The sequence below is a fragment of the Mandrillus leucophaeus genome, unplaced genomic scaffold, assembly GCF_000951045.1.
Source record: "Mandrillus leucophaeus isolate KB7577 unplaced genomic scaffold, Mleu.le_1.0 Scaffold150, whole genome shotgun sequence".
NCBI classification, from domain to species: Eukaryota; Metazoa; Chordata; class Mammalia; order Primates; family Cercopithecidae; genus Mandrillus; species Mandrillus leucophaeus.
In genome coordinates this window covers 3,954,763-3,975,000 of record NW_012101477.1, presented here as the reverse complement: position 1 = coordinate 3,975,000, position 20,238 = coordinate 3,954,763, and the positions used below count along the sequence as shown (strand labels likewise).

Genomic DNA, 20,238 nt, shown 5'->3' with positions numbered 1-20,238 from the left:
GCATATTGGTTTGGTTGGTTTATTTACCAGCGGTAGCAAGATAGGAAATAACTGACTTGCTTCTCTCTACTTCAGAGTATTTAAAAAAAAAAAAATTAAGATTGTGGAAAAATTATAATCCCTAGGGAAGTATCTGCAAGAATAGCAGCCAATGGCACTATTATTCTATGACCTTTTGCTTCAAGAGGAAAAACACCTTTTTTTTTTTTCTTGAAAATAGTTTATCTTTTTTAATTCTACATGTGCATTATGGAAAAATGAGAAACTGAGATATAGGAAAAGGAAAAATAAGATGCAGGAAAAGCATCTGACACAACCCAACATTCTTTGATACCAATAGTTCAGCTAGGAATAGAAGAGAACTTCTTTGACCATTGATAAAGAGCTTCTGCAGAAAACCCATAGCTAACATCCTGCTTCATGGTGAAAGAGTGGATATTTTCTTCCTAAGACAAGGACAAGGATTTTCACCCTCATCATTGCTGCTGGGCATTGTCCTGGAGGTTCTAGCCAGGGCAATTAGGCAATATAATGGAATAAGAGGCATCTATATTAAAAAGGAAGAAGTAAAACTGTTTGCAGTTAACATAATATATATAGAAAATCCTAAGGAATCTACTAAAAGATTATTAGAACTAACAAACAAGTTTAGCAAGTTTGCAGGTAGTAAACCAGTTTTATTTCTATTCACTTGCAATAAGCAATCCAAAAATGAAACTAAGCAAACAATGTTGATAGCAGCATTATTCATAATAGCCAAAGGGTGGAAACAAACCAAATGTCCCTCAACTGATAAATGGACCAATTGTGGCTTGTGTTATTCGGCAATAAAAAGGGATGAAGTACTGATACATGCTACAACGTAGATGAACCTTGAAAACATTGCCAAGTGAAAGAAGCGAGTCATAAGAAAACATGTAATATATGGTATCTACTTACATGAAATGTCTAGAATAGGCAAATCTATAAGACAGAATGTACATCAGTGGTTGCTTAGGGCTGAGATGGGAAGAAGAGGGTAGGGGGTGATAAGAGTAGGTGGTTTCTTCTCAGGGTAATGAAAATGTTTTATAATTGACTGTGGTGGTAGCTGACAGATCTGTGAATATACTAAAACCCATTGAGTTGTACATTTCAAATGGTAGAAATTGTATAGTATGTGAATTGTCTCAATAAAGCTGTTAAAGAAAAAAGAATAATGAAATGTCTGTAATCTCAACATCATGAAATAATCTCTTATAATTTTAATCTCTTTCTTTCCAGTCATTTTTAATGTACATTTTTCATGTGTAATTGTGGTAATGCTTCATAAAGAATTTTGAGTATTGCCTTTTGTGTTTATCATTCTGACCATAAGAATTTGTCCACCCTATTGTAAATGTCTTCTCCTAATGGTTAACAAGTATGTAATATTTCCATTTAGATATACAATGTGTACGGCGGCAAATACCTTTTTTTTTTTTTTCCCTAAGCACTATAATTTCGCCATGAAATACCTCATCTGAAACCTCTTTTGTTCACAGGGAAAAGAAGATCTCCCGGAGCAGTGCCCTGAAAGTGCTGGACCATGCCATGATTGGCCCCGAAGGCACAGACAACTGCCATAAGTTTGTTGACATTCTTGGCTTACGAACCATCTTTCCCCTCTTTATGAAATCTCCCAGGAAGATCAAGAAAGTGGGAACCACTGAGAAGGAACACGAAGGTAGGGTTCACTGGACGAGTCAGCCTAATGTAGGTGCATTAGGAGAAATAGGGAAATGTGAACTACTTTGAAAAATTCTGATGTGTTTGGGGGTAGAGAGGAAGAGTGCTACCTTTTTCTTAGTATTTTCTTATTTTTCATGAATGAAAACGAGACCCCAGGTGACTGATAGCCTTTGTTACACCAGTTCTCTGCTTGTTTGAATCCTGGTGGTTCCATTTCCTTCTGGACTGTTAATAAGTCTGTGTGTGAGGGTTTTGTTTTCTTCACTATCATTTGTAGCGAGGTGTCTCTCTGATGGAAGACCCTTTTGAAAAGAGTAATGAGGTGGCAACACATGTCACCTCCAGAGTGGTGCTTTCGTGTATTTCTGTACTAAAGTATGATTCAGCCAACATCAGGAATTGCTGAAATAAACTATTTATAGCCCAGATTCCCCTTTTTATGTTTCTCCTCCCTGATGGTGCACACTCCCAGCAAAATGCTGCCATGAATTGCGACGCTGTAACCAGAGTAGTTTCTGCTAGGCCAGTCTCTTCCTGCTGTTGTCTAGTGGCCTGCTGCAGCCCTCTCCCCAATAAATAGCCACAGTGCAATCTGGAAGGCCAGGGATTTATGAGCATTGACAGTTCTGCTGGAGCCCGGCAGACACTTGCACCAGGGAATTTACATGGTTGGATGGTTATTTTAAAGTGTGGGGAGCGGGTGGAGAGGAGTGGGGAGGTAGTGTGTTGAGAGAGAAGGAGAAGCTGAGCTGACTGGCTCATTTGGTTGTCTTCTCAGAAGCAATGTTCGTCCCATGGTTTAGGAGGCTTTTTTTTTGTCAGTGCTTGGTGGAATTGGCATGGGTATCTGCAGGATCTTTTGTATTCCTCACCCTCGTAGACAAAAGTTTGAGAACTCCCACCTCTCTCTTTTCCAATTGACTTGGCTTAGTCTCTCCCAACTTGGAGTGGCTAAAGGGAAGGTAGTGTGACCTACCTTCAGTGGTTACCTTCAGTGATACCTTCTCTATCAAATCAACTCTCCAGAGACAACAGGAAATCTGGCTGGAGAAAGGAGGAACTGGCCTTGCAAATACTGTGGCCTAGAGACCTGAGAACAAGTAGAGACTTCAGTTTAACTCATTTTGACCAAACGCTAGCTATAAATATGTTAACCCCATGCTAGATTTTCCCCACTGAAAATTCAGCAAAATGAGTCCCTGGGAGAGGGATTGGAGGGGGTCTTGGAGATCTAGAAGATAAACTTTTCAGACAGTCACCATTCTTTGAAAGCCTGCCAGTTTCCTGGCCCGGCTGCACTATTGGCTATCATATTTAAAACTCACAACCTATGAAGTATTGGTGGCATCCTTATCTTTTTTTTTTTTAGAGGAGATGAACTGAGACAGCAGCCGAGCCGTGGGTTCTGCAGCTAACTAGCTGTGTGACTTTGGAACCTTGGCTTAACTTCCCTGTGCTACATTTTCCTTTCTGGTCTATAAGATGAGGGAAGTGGACTAGTGAACTAGAAGCTCTGATAGCCGCACCTTCAGATTCTCAGGAACAAGCCCTGGTTGTCAGGGTTGCCTGTGAGCCAGGACACTCCTCAGGGTCGATGCTGTGGCTGACCTGTGGGGTTCCACCGAGAGACCTGAGGCTGCATCTTGAGTGTGCTGGAAGAGAGTGTGAAGGAAAACAGACCTTAGCAGGCTCCTGCTCTGTTGGCATGGCACTGAGAAGAGGAGGAAGTGACAGATTCAGTGAGCAGCTACTTTTCTTCTGAAAAAATGTGCCCAGTGGCCTGCTGGCAACAGTACATTTGCTTTAGAGTACCCGCATTAGGAATGTGATAGCATTATGTTAGTGAGGGCAATGGCTTGGTAAGACATCTCCTAGATGGCATGTTTGGGCTGTAATGGCTGGGGAGGATGTGCTCTGCATCCTGAGTGGACCAGCACCCAGACAGCAGAAGCGAACCCCAAGAAGAAAGCATGGCCCTCCACTCCTGCCACCCCTGCCGGCTGCCACTCCTGCAAACCGACCTTCGGCCATGAATGGCCAAGTGAGAATGGAGGCAGAGCAGAGCAGTGCACACTGTGCAGGGTTTTTTTGTCCTATCCTCTGGGTAAGACTGTGCTCTTCTTTGGCCTCTGTGTGCCAGCCCTTCTCACGTAAGTGGGCCAGATTTGTGTGCTGAGCTAGAGCACAGTGGTCCCAGAGCATCAGGAACACTGGTGGGTGTGCCCAGCTCATTCCTGCCCCCGGGCTTCCACCACGCTCTTCCCTCCATGTGCAGTGATTTTCTCCGACCTGTCTGCCTGGCTATCTTTTGGTTGTCCTTGATCTTTAGTTTTTCTTTTTTTCTTTTTTCTTTTTGAGACAGAGTCTCACTCTGGTGCCCAGGCTGGAGTGCAATGATATGATCTCGGCTCACTGCAGCCTCTACCTCCCAGGTTCAACCGATTCTCCTGCCTCAGCCTCCTGAGTAGCTGGGACTACAGGCGCCCACCACCATGCCCAGCTACTTTTTGTGTTTTTATTAGAGATGGGGTTTCACCCTGTTGGCCAGGCTGGTCTTGAACTCCTGACCTCAAGTGATCCGCCCGCCTTGGCCTCCCAAAGTGCTGGGATTAGATTATAGACATGAACCACTGGGCCCAGCCTGGTCCTTAGTTTTGATGTCACTTTCTCAGGGAAGCATGTCATGAACCCCTAGACTAGGATAGAATCTTCTGTTCAGTGGACTCTTGGTCTCAGGACTCTGCCTTCATAGCCCTTGAAATTATGGAACCAATGGCCTTGTCACCTCTAGATCCCATTGCCTGGTCCCATGGTGCTTGGCATGTGGTAGATGCACAGTAAATGTTTCTTGACTGTGTAATGAACAGCCATTTCCCTGAAAGGCTCATTGAGGACAAACATGGGTTTGGGGCTTTCCTCAGAAACTGACAAGGTTGAAGTCAATACAGTTGATTTCAGTTCAGATTGATGGTTGTCAGTCAGTCATACACATAGAGTGAATGGTGTTTCCCCAGCTTGTTTGGAAGCTAAAATGAGTGGGTTGCTAGCCCTAAGTTTTACTCTGTCACATTGGCTTGGAGATTATGGCAGAACCCCCACTTTAGAGCCACACCCTTAAGAGCTTTGCTGTACACAGACTTTCCCTACAGGCAAGGCCACCCTATGACAGGCACCTAGGGGTAGCCCAGCTCCTAGGTGGAGCACTGAGGCCTGGGAAGCAGCTCGCCAGTCCAGAAGCTCTAGAGAGCTACCCCACACTCTTCCCTTTCTGTCTTGTGAAGCTTCAGGGGCTTGTCGCTGTTGTCCACAGGAGCACCAGGATGGCTAACTAGCAGAAAGGAGAGGTTTATTGATGATAGGAGTTTGTAAACTAGGAAGAGACAATCTGTGGCGTGGACCAGCGGTGCTCTGTCTTCAAAAAGTGAAAGGGCAGGTTGGGTTTTAGGCCTCACAAGGTCTGTATTAGACAACAGAGTCATACACGTTCAGCAGTTTTGGGGAGAAAGTTACACATACTATGAGAGGAGTCAAGTGCATACGCAATGGGTAAACATAGGTAACACATCCCGCGTTCACTCTGGGGCGGGGTTTTAGCGTTAAAATGAGGTAGCATTTGGCTCTTTATGTCAAAAGGTGAACTGTAAGACGCAAAGTGTGTGTACAGTCTCTCTGAGCTTGTTGAAGTCTGCAGTTGCTTATCAGAAAAGAATGTTTGCAGAGCCAATCCTCTGTCCAGTCAGAGTTCGGAGAGGTCTGATAATTTGCCTGATATTGGTAGGGAGTTTCACAAGAGGGTGTTTTTTTCTTGTAGCCATGGCAATTCAGGGAGTTACTCTGCCAGCTGAGCCCCAAACCCTCCACCTGTAGGTAACATTTATTTCCTTAACCTTAGAGTCCATCTTAGTTGAAAAAGGGGCATCTGTTTGGTCCCTCCAAAATATCACACATTCTGGTTTGCCTCTTGAAGTCCATCCTGGTCCAATCATAGCCCCTGTCACCTCCTAGAGCCTTCCCCTGACTCCCAAAGTCACAGTGCAGCCTGAGGTGGTACGGATGGATCTGCTGCTTATCAATTGTGCCATCTTGGGCAAGTTCCTAAGCTCCCTGGGCTGCACTTGTCCTATCTGTAAAATAATGAGGCTAGAATCTACCATGAAGGATGTTTGCAAGAGTCAGATGAGATGACATGTAGATGCTTAGCATAGGCCCCAGAATAAAGCAGGCACCGTAAGAGACCTTAAACTGTCTCTACTTCTGCACACCCTGGCTTTAGTCACACATACCCATGGGGATGGCCAGGCAGAGAAAATGCCCACACCTCTACTGTGGGAGGACCAGGAGAGGGTAGGTGGGTTTTACTGGCCTGTGATCTAATTGCTCCATGATAACTGTGGGCAAGTGGGCAAATCCATTATTGATGGGAGTGTCAGGAGTCAAGCTATGCTAAGTAGTGAGTGACATATAAACAGCTGTGTTCCCAAACCAACAGAAGGGTTTGAGAGATGGGAGTTTCTAGATTAAGGTGACTCTAAAGAGGGGAGTAAAAGCAAAACTGCCCTTACAACCTAGAATGCTAGAATTTAGTTCCTCTTTTGTGATTTGGGATGGGGAAGGAAAAGAATTATTATAATTGAAATCCATTCAGGTTTGCATAATAAAACCTTCAGAAATAGATCAGGGCAGGCACTAAGCTTGGGGGATGGGTTGGAAAGAAATGATTTGCCCTTGGGTGCACTAGCACGATTGGCTGCCTCCTTGGTTTTAAAAGAATAGCACAGTATATATTGTCTCCTTGGTATTAACTGCTTCAGAATAGGAGGGAAAAAGAAAAGAGGTGGAAGAAGAAAAGAGGTGGGATCCAGAAATGGCATCTGACCTTTACTTCTTGTCTCTTTTTAAAATTCTTATTAAAATAAGTCCCGTTTTCCTCGTATTGCTTCATTAGGTATGTGAGTTATTGAGTTTGTAGCAGTTCTAGTTAATTGCACTGTTTTAACACAGTTCGCCTGGAGGCTGTTAAGAGCTTTAAGGGGGTGAGCTACTGAGCAGCGTGTAGGTGTGTGGTGTGCATTTTTACCTTTTCAGCAGTGACAGCAGTTGATAATAGGTCAGTGCTTTAAAGAATACTTTTCTGTCATCAGCAAAGAATTATAAGTGATTCCGGTGGACTCCACATGTCAGGTAGCATACAGCTGCCTTGTGTATCTTCCTAATAGCGAGGAAGTCGGGTCAGAGCTCCCACGCCGCCTCCTAGGATTAGAAGAAGGAAACGGCAAAACCTTTCCTGCAGTCAGAAAAGAAGGGAGTTTAGCCAACATAGACAAAATGAAACATTTTTAAAAGTCTCCGTGCTGGGCTGTAATGACATGGCATTGTTTGAGGCCAGCTTTTACTGGGGCTCCTGCTATATTCAAAATATAACAGAGACCTAGTATGTGACAGGTCCAGTGGAGACAAGGAACAGAATACAGGGCTTGCCCTGGGGGAGACTAGACTGCTCTTCCTAGTATTCCATCTCCAGATCCTTTCCTCAGCCTGGCCCTCAGGCATTTGTTTTTGAATAGATTGGCAGTGTCTTGCCCCAGTTCCCTTTTTTTCCTTCCATGCATTCTCCTTGGGTGATCTCATCTACTCCTGCAGCTTTAACCTTTATCTATCTGCCATTGACTCCCAGATCTTCAATCCAGTTCTCACTCCCAAACTCTGGTTGACACAGCCAATAATCAGCAGACAGCACCAGATATTCAAACTCAGCTTGTTCAAAACCATATACATTCCTTCACTGCCGTCATCTTTTCTGCTTGGTAAATGGCACCAGCCTCCTTCCCACCACCCTCTGTGGAAATCAACATGCCATGCATAACTCTAATATTCCCCATGTGTCATTGATCGTCAGCCCTATGAATTCACCTTAGAAAAACTCTTAACCAGTCCTTTACGTTGCCACTGTCTCTGCCCTCATCATCTCTCCTGAACTTCACTGCAATCTTAAGTCTGTCTGCTTTAGTCTCCCAATTCTCATGTCCTCTCAAAGTTACCACCCAGGTAGGAGAGACTCCCAGCCCTCAGCAAAGTTACAGTTTGAAGAAGGAGGAAAACAAACATGAGGAAAAAGCAATTTTATAGATATTTACCACAAAACTATATTACAATTACAAAGACATACTTGACAAGAATGTTTCATTGTTAGAGGGAACACAAGAACAGAAATGCCTACAGATGAAGGCACTTCTGGTGGGAGGGAGATTATGGTACAGACTGAAACAAAAGGCATTAGAATTTCAGCCAATATGTTCATTTGTTATTCCCTATATTCAGCATTTGTAGGAGTGTCTTTACACATCTGATCATGTTTGAGCCTTACAACGGCCCCTCAAGCTTGGTGTTATTTCTCATTCTGAAGATGGGGTCATTGTGAGACTCACTGAAATCATGGCTTTAGGTCATACAGTGGGTAAGTGGCTAAATTGGGAGTCAGGCCCTTCCTCAGCTCCTGATCACAAATGTCACACTCATTTCACAAAGTCGTTGCCATTATTATTTGTTGTCATGGGTCCGGACTAGCCTGCTCTTCTCTGAATTGCTGATAGTCAGGAGTTCTTGATCAGAAGACCTTGGTGCTTTGACAAGTCATCGTAGTGGTAGGGACTCTTACCGTTTCAAATTATAGAAGTTATCAGGGGCAGATGGCAAAATAACTTGATGAAATTGTTGTTTGGCATTTCTACCGCCTATCATAGTGCTTGGTGCATGGTAGGTGCTCAGTAAATATTGAGTGAATGAATAAATGAATTTATTTAACACCGTTGTATCATGTACTGGTTATAATCAACATGAGACACATGCTAGTCATTAAGAGCATTATGAAAGTCAGAGTGTTGTTAATGAGTTAACCAATTTATGGTTCTACCATAAGGCTGCTCAGCATCTGTCCTGTAGTAGTTTTCAATATATGTTTGTTTATTTGTTTATCTTTAAGATCAAAATTAACACCTACCTTCTTGGGTAAGAATTATTTGAAGTAACTGATGCAAATCTAACACAATGTTGGGGGTATCTTAGTCCATTTTGTGTTGCTATAACAGAATACCTGAGACTGCATAATGTATAAAAAAAAGTAGTTCATTTGGCTCACAATTCTGGAAGCCGGGAAGTCCAAGATCAGGCAGCCCATCTGGTGAGGGCCTCATGCTGCGTCAACTCATGGTGAAAGGCAAAAAGCGAAATGATTGTGTGCAGAGAGCAAGCACAAGAGACAGACTTGCTTTATAACAACCTTCTCGCGGTAAGTAATCTAGTCCAGCAAGAGCAAGACTTGCTTCATTCCCACCAGACTACGTTAATCCCTTTGTGAGGGTGGATCTCGCATAGCCAGATGCCTTGTAAAGGTCTCACCACCTCTCAACACCATTACATTGACAGTGAAGTTTCAACATGAGTTTTGGTGGGGATAAACCACATCTAGACCATAACAGCTGGGTTGATAAATGTTGGTTTAGATCATTTTAATACTAACTCCAGACATCACACTATAATAAATGTCCCATTAGTGGTTGAAGAAGCCCAGAGAAAGGAGTATCCTTAGGGATTCTGGGAAGGCTTAAGAGATGAGATAACATTTGAGTACTCTTCAAAGGATAAATAGTATTTAATTATTATGCCAGGGAAGGAATGGCAGAGGCAACAGTGGGCACTCGGCATGTATAGCTAGTTATTGTGATATAGATGATGACGAACATGGGCTTTGGATTAAAACAGGACTTAGGTTGGTGTCCTGGTTCTGTCATTTACCAGCTGTGTGACTTTGGGAAAGTTGCTTAACCTCTCTGAGCCTGCAATTTTTTCTGTTGTAAAATTGAGTTACTCTTAGGATCTATCTCATAAGGGTGACAAGTGAAGATTAAATGAAATAATACAGATCAAGTGCTTAGCATAGACCCTGTTTCATTAGTATTCGTGGCTGGAATGAGGATGAGTTTCCAGTTTGTATTCCTCCTCCTTCTATGTTGGTAATTTTAGAAGTACTTGCCAGAAGAAATTCTTTTCCTTCCTGAATCTGCCAGTCCTAGAGGCCGGCTGTAAACTTGCCAGTTCTATGTGGAATACAAGATAAAAACCTTCCCTGAGAGGATATACCAAGGAATCTCAGGTCCCTATTTCTCCTCTGTCTAACCTATAAACAGAGGATTCAGAGGCTGCCCCCACTACCCGTGTGCCCATATTTGTATTCTTCAAGCTTGATAATCACAGAGTTGGTTATAGTGGTCAGAACAATAAGCCAGTGAAGAGTGAACAGTATTTAAGGATGGCATTAAGCCATGTACTAGCAGCAGTTTATGTTAAATAAGGATGAAAATGTCTTGCTGCTGTTTTTTGTTGCTATTTGAAAATCTTATAATTGAATAGTTTCTGGATCAATTCCTTTTCTTTACCTCCAGCTGCTTGTCTTATTCCTGACCTCAGATGACAAAATGTAGGGATGCTGAAATAAACAATGTGTTTGGATCTGGGGTTCCTTTCATCAGGCTTGAGGGGATGATTTTGAGTGGTGCACATCTGGTTTGTTAACTGGTTCAAGTCATATTAAGGATTTACCCACAGGTCTTTCCAAGTAGAGCACAGCATAGCTGTTTGCCATTGAAGAAGACAGTGAGACAGGATGAATTTGCCATTCTGGAAGCAACTGTTCTCTTTCGAGGGAGTGGGGAAAACTGATGAATGGTCACTTCACATTTATTGGGCATCTGTCTACTAAGCCTCAGGGCTTTACAGGTGCACATAAGTACCTTTATGAATTAGGCATTTCTGTCTTCTTTTCATAGGTGAGTTTCAGAGAGTTTGTCAGTTACCAAAATACCGTTTAGCACATTAGTGACAGAGCAAAATTTGAGCCTAGGTCTACTTCTAAAGCTTCTTCCAACACCAGGGTGGCTCCAGTGGTTTTCTGGTTGGTAATCCAGAGGCAGCACAGAGTCATAGAAGGCAGATTGCTTTTGTAGGCAGATAGGCCTGATTTCATACCCAGCTCTATCCGCAAGCTAGCTAGTGGCCTTGGGCAAGTTATTTCTTCTCTCTGGACCTTGAATTCCTCCTCAGTCAAATAAGCCTGATAAAACCTTTCTTAGAATGTTTTGTGACAAATAATGATCATGAGTGTCTGATGTAGTCTCTAGCAGGTCAGCATTCAATATGGTAATATAGTTATTGCACATTTGCCTTCTTTCAAAAATAGAATGGGTCCCTACCTCTTCCAGTTTTCATGTTTACATGCAGGATATAAACCTCTTGCCTTTTGTGGGTATGAAGCCCAGCTGTGACCCAGGACTTTATATGTGGATAGACTGGGTCATAACAGGAGCTTCTTGGGAAACAGGACAGCCACTGTTTTGCGTGATGGCATATTACCCTGGACCCTCAGTTACCATCCTGGTTATGCTAGCCCTTTTCAAATTCATTATGTCTTCAAATAGGTACCAGACTCTTCTGTTTCAGTTTGAAGCTCCCATTTTAGACTGCCCTTGCAGAGGGTCTATTTCTATGGATAGATGCCCCAAAGGCAGGTCAGTGAGGCTTCATTCATTCTTATATTAAACAAACCACTAGTCCCTGCTTTGTGTCAGGCTTGGTGCTGTAGTTAGAAGGTAAACAGGCTCACACAGCCCAGCTAGGGAGATGTAGAAGCCTGCATTTCTGTTACGAGGTAGAAATGTAAGGTGAATGAGCTGACAGCTCAGCTAGGGAGACAGACACAGAAACCTGCATTTATGTTACAAGGTAAAGATGTAGAAGGAAGTATGAGGCACTGTGGGAGCACAGGAGGGGCTCCCCGTCCGACCTGGGTAGTGAGAGTGGGTGATTAGAAACAGCCCCACCCTAGGAATGTGGCCCCCTGAGCCAAACCTTTGGTAAAAGTTAGCCAGGTAAAGGAAAGTCAATGGAAAAAGCAGCATGTATTTAAAAAAAAAAAAAAAAAAAAAGTTGGGAGGGACAAACTGCAGTGAGCCTTAAACCTAGCTGACCATCAGAATCATCAGGAATCTCATTGAAATGTTGAGGACGTCCTCTCAGAGTTTCTGATTCCAGCAGTCTGCATAAAGTCAATGAATCTGTATTTTTACCAAGTTCCACAGGAGCATCCTCTGAGACCAGTCTGGTACCAGTCCTTGCTGAGGAGAGTATGGAGATTAGATAGTTGTAAGCAGAAGCCAGACCTGGAAGGACCTGTAGAGCTATTGCAAAGATTGACTTAGTTAATCTCTGGACAGTGTTGAGGACAGTACTGGTGCCCTAGTACCTAGTAAGTATTCATTAGGTGTTAGTAGTCATTGGTGTTAGGCTGGTTATTTTAAGTATGCTATGCTGACAGAGGACTCTCCCAAAGTTTTACAGGTCATAGGTATAGTACTAATTTCAGTTATTTTGATAGTTTCAGCTAATTAGCCCAAATTCAGTTTTGATATTGAGGGCTTGGTTGGGGAGGATGAAGGAGAAACACTTATCACTCCTGTTTTTCTTTTGTGTTTTTCATTTTGCCTGGCAGAAACTTGGCTTTTTAGGGGCAGTATTACCAGAATTCTTATTTTAGAAGTAGAATTTTCCATTGATGCTCTGTTATTGTGTCAGTATAACTCTGTTAGTTTTCATTTATAATCTTGATTAAGTTTTATAGAAATAGTTTAGGGTATAGTATATCTCTTTTATAGATAAAACAAATGCCAGCAATGTAGAAACAAAAGTAGAGAAATAGCCAGACTCCTTTAGTTATTTCTCCAGCATTTGTAAGTGGTGCCAAAATGGGGAAGTAACTTAGGAACTAGGAAGTAATTAACTGTGGGATCTGGTTTATTAAAAGTGAACACTTAATCTTTACTGGGATATGCTTCCTAATGTTACCATTTGGGGGCCTTTTTTGTTCTTTGTCCACTAATAGGCTTTTAAATATATTAGCTCATTTCACCTAATCCTCACAATAACCCTATAAGCTGTGTATTATTACCCATACTTTATAGATGAGAACACTGAGGCCCAGATAACTTGTCATTTTCTGAAGGTCACACAGCTAGTACCTGGCCTTCCTAGGAACTGTACCTGGGATTTTCCTGCAGCTTCCAAAAACTGAATCACAAGCAGTGCTCTTCTGTTTTTGGTTTGTTTTGGTTTTTTAAATCATAAATTAAGGTTGCTAACCTATAGTGGGATAATTTAAACTGTTTGGTGTCTTTTCTCTTCAGTCTCTTAAGCTGTCAGTAGTCTTGGCCCCAGTACTGCATAAACAACCTTCATCTCTCAATCCCAAACATTTTGCCCTGCCTCACTTTGTGTGCCTCTTCTTGGTCTTCAGACCTTAAGATGTGTCTTTGTACCCACTGTATCCACTCTACTCATGGTCTTCCATACCTGATGCCCAGCACTACTCAGCCTTCAGTTTTTGCTCCTAACCATTGCCTGCTTGGTTACCTTGCAAAGTTATGTGCCTTTAGGTAAACACTTCCCTTAGCATTCTGGCCTTTCTCCCTGTTGTCCCCCTCTTGAGAATGAGACATAAATATGTAGTTTCTACCCTGACTGGTCAGTTATCACCTAAAGAACTTTGACAAAATACATGTCCCTCCTCCAACAATTCTGAGGACTGGGGCTCCAAGCATCTATATTTTTAAAAAGCTCCAGATCCTCCTATAAAAAGAGAATAATGAAAGAAAAAAAGGAGGTAGGGGCTCTGGATTCTGTTGCCCAGCGAGTGTTGAGAGCTACTGGCCAGAATTCTCACAGCACAAGCCTTAGTAAGCACCCCTTTTACTTTCTGTCTGTGCCACTGGAAGATTTTTGAATGGTGGGTCTTTGGGGAAGGCTTGTTCAACACAGCTTTATTGCTTTATCTGAGTATGAATAAAATAAACTCATGTAGAAAATTTTTTAATTGTGAAAAAAGATGAAGGGAAAGTAAAAATCACCCCCAATCCTACCAGCCAGAGTTAATTACTGAAAACATCATGGACGCCATCCATTCAAACACCATGTTAGAGACTGTGTGTGTGTGTGTGTGTGTGTGTAATTTTGTATAAAGGGATTCATGATGGATATACTGTTTTTACTCACTGCATCTTGGGCATTTTTTAGCAGGGGAGGGCCTTTTAATACAGTTAGGAACTAGACTGTATTTTTAGAAGGCAGGATATATTTCAGGTTAAATGATTAGGTTGTGGAGGTAATAGCAGTTTGGAAAGGTGAGCTGGGCTTAGATGGTGACATTGGCTCCTCTTTTTTTTTTTTTTCTGAGATGGAGTTTGGCTGGAGTACAATGGCGCCATCTCAGCTCACTGCAACCTCCGCCTCCTGGGTTCAAGTGATTCTCCTGCCTCAGCCTCCCAAGTACCTGGGATTACAGGCATGCGCCACCATGGCCCTGCTAATTTTTGTGTTTTTAGTAGAGACAGGGTTTCACCATGTCAGTCAGGCTGGTCTCAAACTCCTGACCTGAGGTGATCTGCCCCTCCTCGGCCTCCCAAAGTGCTGGGATTACAGGCATGAGCCACCATGCCTGGCCGACATTGGCTCTTCTAAGTGTTGTGAATGTGTTGGGACTTCAGGGTAGTAAGACAGTGAGCTGCAGACTGAAGGCTAATGCATCCAGGTTCATTTGGTTATAGCATAAGAAGGGGAAGTGAAGATGCCTTTCAAATGGAATTTTTTTTTTTAATGTGTGAATACTTGAATGTGTTAGACATGTTGGCATCTAACAGAAGATATAATGTGGAAGGGAGTAAACTGAAAATAAACTTGTATACATTTCACTGCTCATAAAGAATACAATTACGTGTGTGAGATGTTTGTTAGTGTCTACCTTCCTGGACTCTTGTAATATTGGATGTGATTTTTATATGCAGCAGCCTGCAGGTTGCTGGGGAAATGCTCTGTGTATTTAATCATCTTGCAGTCTTACTTGTTTGTTTTTTTTATGATAAGAAAATGTTGTTGGCTTGCTTTTGTAGCCAGATTGATTTTGCTTGTGGGTGTCCAGATGCTGATGAGCTGTAATTAGCATAAGAAGGAGGTTGAAAAGATGTTGAACATTGTTTCCAGGTAGCCAAACAAAGGATCCCCAAACAGAAATTATTCTCAAGTATCAGGTTCAAGAGAAGCAGCCCTGTTGTCTTTTAGGAGCAGTCTATTAAAGGGTGTGTATGTTAGGCTGGGTAGGTCACCTCTGCGGATGGGGCTGTAGAAACTTGCTGGGAACTGGTCCTGGGGGTGATTTTCTGACGCTGAACATCTCTCTTTGTGAGAGTAGTAAATTTAAATCACGTGGGTAGTCTCGTAGAAAGTAGCCCTGGGCTGGGTTCAGAAGACTTGGGTTTGTGTTTCTGCCATGACTGTTGTGCTTGGGTTCTGTGACTTGAGTGTCGTTTGCTCTCTTAACCTCAGTTTCCTCACCTTTAAGATGGAGACAGTGTTTCACAGTATGTGAGAATTGGATAAGATAATACACGAGAAAGTGCTTTATATACTATAAAATTATGCACATGTATGACATGGTAGTATTGTGGTGTGTATTACATTCATTGTTTTTCCCCTGTCTCTTCTACATTCCTTAAACTTTTTCTGAATAACACTTTTCTTCCTTGTCCCTGGCTCCAAAGTAGAAAGAAAAGTAATGGTTTATTTGGTCCCTGTTAGCTGCAGGGTTATCATAAAATAAGTTAAGCATGTCATTTTGATAATCACTTAAAAAAAAAAAGCCTACAACTTTCTTAAATGTATTGATTACTAATAAATCATATCTATGTTAAGTATGCCTGCTGGCTGGCAAACTTCTGGAATAACAATGTTTGCTAGCCTAGTTAACTGGGTGATTTTCCTGATGATGTGTAATCTGGTCTGAGGCTGCGGTAGATATTGATGATGGCAATAGTGTGATAGTGTCTTACATTACTGAGTATTTACTGTGTTCCAGTGTATACGTGATGTCATTATCCCTAACATCAACTCCATGTGGGTTATCATTAGCCGGCTTTATTACTGAGAAAACAGCCCCAAAGAAGTTAAGTACTTTTTCAAATTGTGCAGACAGTTTAATGTCTGCTAGGACCCCCCAAAGCCTGTGTTCTTGATCCCGGGCTTCAGTCTCTCGAGACATCGGAGAACTAAGAATTTACATGAATTTTAATCACCAAGGCAACAATCCAGTGCCTTTAGCTGTTTTAGAAATAAACTAGAAAGATTTTTAATTCTGGCATGCCAAGGCAGGAAACCTCTATGATTAGGATTTTTGTATTTGGTAATGTGGGATGTGAACTTTTTAAAATAACTTTATTCTTCTATTTTGAAATAATGAACCATGCTGTAATAAAGTTTTTAAAATATATTTCATACAACGTTAGATGTGTTTTTCTAAGCTACAAGCTTGGCATGAGTTTCAGTAGCAGTGTGGTGGGAAATACACAGCCTTTTAGAAAATGCAGACATGAGTTCAAATCCCAGCTCACACCAGCTGTGTAACCTTTGGCATGTTAATTACCTTCATTGATCCCAGTTTCCTCATCTATAACAGTGCTTCTTAAAGTTTGTATCACAGACGAATCACCTGGAGATCTTGTTAAGATGCAGATTGTGCTTCAGTAGATCTGGGGTGAGGCCTAAGGTGTATTTCTAACCAGCCCCCAGGTAACGCCAAGGCTGCTGCTCCTCTGACCACACTTTAAGTAGCAAGAATCTATAAAATGGGATATTAATATCTGCCTCACAAGTTTATTGTGGCATGTAGTAGATGCTTAACAAATGTAAGTCCTCTTCCCTTCTCCTCACATACCTGGGAGTCTCTTGGGGATGGCCTTTAAAAAGTGGATCTGGAAATATTTATTCCTAGCATGTCTTATCTTTGTCAAAAGTCCCAGATGACAGAAAGCATTTGGCAAGTAATGAGCTCAGGATTAAGCTTTAAGATGAAAGAAGCCCACATCTGATTCAGAGGCTCATCTTAAGGAGTTAGCCCAGAACTGGAGTCATTTAGGAAGTCTCTGTGCAAACCTTTGTAAGGTGGCTCAAAGGAAACCTCAACTGGCTTCTTCCGTGAGTTCATCATTCTTCAGTTCTTCAGACAATACCTGTTGAACACTTAATGATTCCAGGCAAGGTTTAGATCCTGGGAGACACAGTGACCCACCTCAGACCCACCCTAGAGGCACTTACCTTTCTGTGGGGAGACAGCATGCAAATAATGATTACAATACATACATTAGAGGTTATGAAGTTGTCATTGGAAGCACCGAAGGAAGAAATGGACTTCCAGTCAACTTTGGGAGATCCTCCAGTCTCCCTGAGGAGATTAGAAAGATTCAAACTAGGTAGAAATTTCCCAAGTGGACAAGAAACAGAAGAGCTTTTAGGCCAGGGAATAGCATATACAAAGGCACAGAGAATGTGTTGGGACTCTGGGAAAGGCAAGTATTTCAGCTTTGCACTCTTGGGGTTTGACCTAAAAGCTCAGTGAGCCAGACTGCTGTCTTTGTCAAGACTTAATAGGGGTAACCACGCAGGCAGAGTACCTGGACCAGGACAACCTTCTCCTAAATGGGTTGGATCATAATCCCGAAAGATACAATCCCAAATGCCATAATCCTGAATGTTGAAATCCCTGAACTCTAAAATCCTGAAAATCAGAATCACAGGAATCAGAAAAACTTCCAAAAGAGCAGCACCAGAGAAAATGAATGTGAATATATTCTCCGAGGAGAGCCATGTCCTAAAAGAAAAAAGTAGCAATTTATTGTGACACAAGACTTGAAAATATAGTTAATGATCGTGAAAGTCGACCACCTCTTATGGACTAGCTTTGTGTAATTGCCCATAATCTGTCTCTGTAATATACTTTTCATATGTCAAATTTTCTTTCTGTTTTTTTTTTCCTTTTTTAGGCTCCCCCCACCACTATTTTAAATTGTTAGCCTTATTTCTTACAATTCACTTTGCTGTGTATTTCGTCTTTGCATCATTTCCAATACTGCAGGTATAAATTGTGTAGGGACTTTTATAGAGTTCGAATTCATTTTATGCATTTTTTGCAAATTTGACTTGACGAAAGTACATTATCACAACATTGCCTTTGTGTATAAGCATTGTGTGTGTATGCAAAAACGTTGAAACTTCCTCCATAAGTGAAGAGATGTCTTTTTGTGTATCTGCATTTGTTCAATGTAAAATTTCTCAAGATCTAGGCTCTTTGGGTGACTGCATATGTACAGTGGTGACCCAGCATCATTTCTGATTGATCTCATCAAGATTTAGGTTATTCATCACAGTATTTCAGATGACTGAAATTACAAAGCTGGGTGCACACCATCACCAACCCTAGTGATATGCACCTGTACATTTTCCCTTTTTCTTACCTACCTCATTATGAATAGGGTTTGTCTGCTTATAACTGTCATACCCATACCACTGTCATTGGTATACTTGAGTGTTTATGCTTACAAAAATACGCATGTAATTATTGCCTATTTTATTGTGGAAAGTGGCCTATGAAGTATTCTGTGATGTTTTTATATATTTCTCAAACCCCTTTTTAAAATGTAAATAAGTATCTTTTAAGAATTTTGAAAGTATTTTTCCCAGAATTACATTTTTGAGATTTTAACATGCAGAATTATGACTGGATTCCCTCCTACACCAGCCTGAACAGACGCTTCTAGCCACAGTGTCATAGCTTTTGTATAAGCCTAAAATCTTCAGAAACGGAGAGTCAGGAAGGAATCATAGTCCGCATATTATTGTCTTCCTTGGGTATCATCTTTAAATCTACTAAATTCATTTTATCTTTTAAGATCTTTTGTAGATTCTTCTGTGTTGATCCTGGTTTTAGTTTCCTTAAGGCAAACATTTCCTTCTGTCTCTGCTTTGGAGTTCATTTAATGACATCAGTTAGGAATAACATAATAACATAAGTACCTCTTGAATTTAATCTCTTTGCAATTCATACCATCTCCAGTAACCCTGCTCCCCTTAGTTCCTCTCTCAGATAACGACAACCTTCTTCTATAACTGGCTTACTATTGGAATTCTTGCCTCTCTCCAGTCTATCCTGTGCTCCTTCCAGCGTCCCAGAAGACACAGATTGATATGGTTTGGCTCTGTGTCCCAATGCAAATCTCATCTCAAATTGTAATTCCCACGTATCCAGAAAGGGACTCGGTGGAAGGTGATTGGATCTTGGGGCCGGTTTCCCCCAGTCTCTTCTCGTGATAATGAGGGAGTTCCCACGAAATCCAATGGTTTAAAAGTGGCAGTTTCCCCCACGTGCTTTCTCTGTCTCTCCTGCCATCTTGTGAAGAAGGTGCTTGCTTCCGCTTCACCTTCTGCCATGATTGTAAGTTTCCTGAGGCCTCCCCAGCCAGGCAGAACTGTCAGTCAATTAAACCTCCTTTCTTTGTAATTTGCCCAGTCTTAGGTAATATCTTTATAGTAGTGTGAACAGGAACTCATACACAAATGAACTGCCTCTGGTGGCTGTAAAGTATGAATAAGATCCCGTGATTCTGCTGCTTGATCCTTTCAGGGCTTCTTAATACGGTCTAGGAGAAAATCTAGATTTTTGCATGACAGAAGACCTGTCCCTTTGGCCTTCTGTTGTCGGTACCCGCTTGCTCATCCCCTGCCCTGTTTCCACCTAGTCTAAACTAGGGAAGCCCCTCCTGGTGTTACTCTTTTCTCTCCTCCATGTCTTGACATTGGATGCGTCCCCTCACTGAGATGCTCTTTTACCCACGTCTCTGTAAGACTGATTACTTATTCTTTGAAATCTCGCTTATTCTACTTCCTCCTTGAAGCCTCTCCTGATTTTCCATTTCTGTTCTGAGACTGCTGCCTTTCTTCTGCTCCCAGCAGCATCCATTTTGTACAGTGGTGGTTGGCTTGCTTGTTTCCACTCAGTTGTGAGCTCCGCTAGGCAAGGACTATGCCTTACGTGTGGGGGAATCCCTTTTGTCCTTTCTATCCCTTTAAGTATACTTAAAAGGAAAAAATAAACCTTTTTATTAGGGAAAATTTCAGAAATATACAAAGGTAGGGAAAATTTTATATTGAATCCTTATGTACCCATCACTCAGCTTCAGTGAATAACATTTTGCCAGTTTTGTTTGTTCCCGTCCCCTCTTTTTTTCCTGTAATACTTTAAGGCAACCTTAGACATCATGTAATTTTACCTTATGTGGAATTTTTAATTTATACAATCAATGGCTGATATGAGCAAGAGCCTTGGATTTAGACATTTTCCTAGCTGGAATATATATGTTAGCAATAGAATCTATTGATAGTTCAGCTGTATACCATTAGATGCCGTAAATAACTTAGATCAGGGTTTCTCACCCTTGGCACTATTGACACTTTGAACCAGATAATTTCTTGTTGTAGGGGGCTCTCCTTCGCACTGTAGAGTGTTCAGCAGCATCCCTGGCCTCTTGCCACAGCTGGATGTCAGTAGCAACCCCCAGTCAGTCATCACAAACACACACATAAAAATTGCAGAATATCTTAAAC

General features: G+C 41.8%; 1 protein-coding gene across 1 annotated transcript in view; it reads left to right on the top strand.

The window, feature by feature from the left end:
• Positions 1-20,238, top strand: part of CTNNBL1 (catenin, beta like 1) — a 180,276-nt gene that overhangs the window by 108,099 nt on the left and 51,939 nt on the right. Inside the window, exon 11 of the mRNA XM_011974984.1 lies at positions 1,524-1,705. Within this exon, the coding sequence (XP_011830374.1) occupies positions 1,524-1,705 (182 nt within the window). The remainder of the gene's footprint in view (positions 1-1,523; positions 1,706-20,238) is intronic.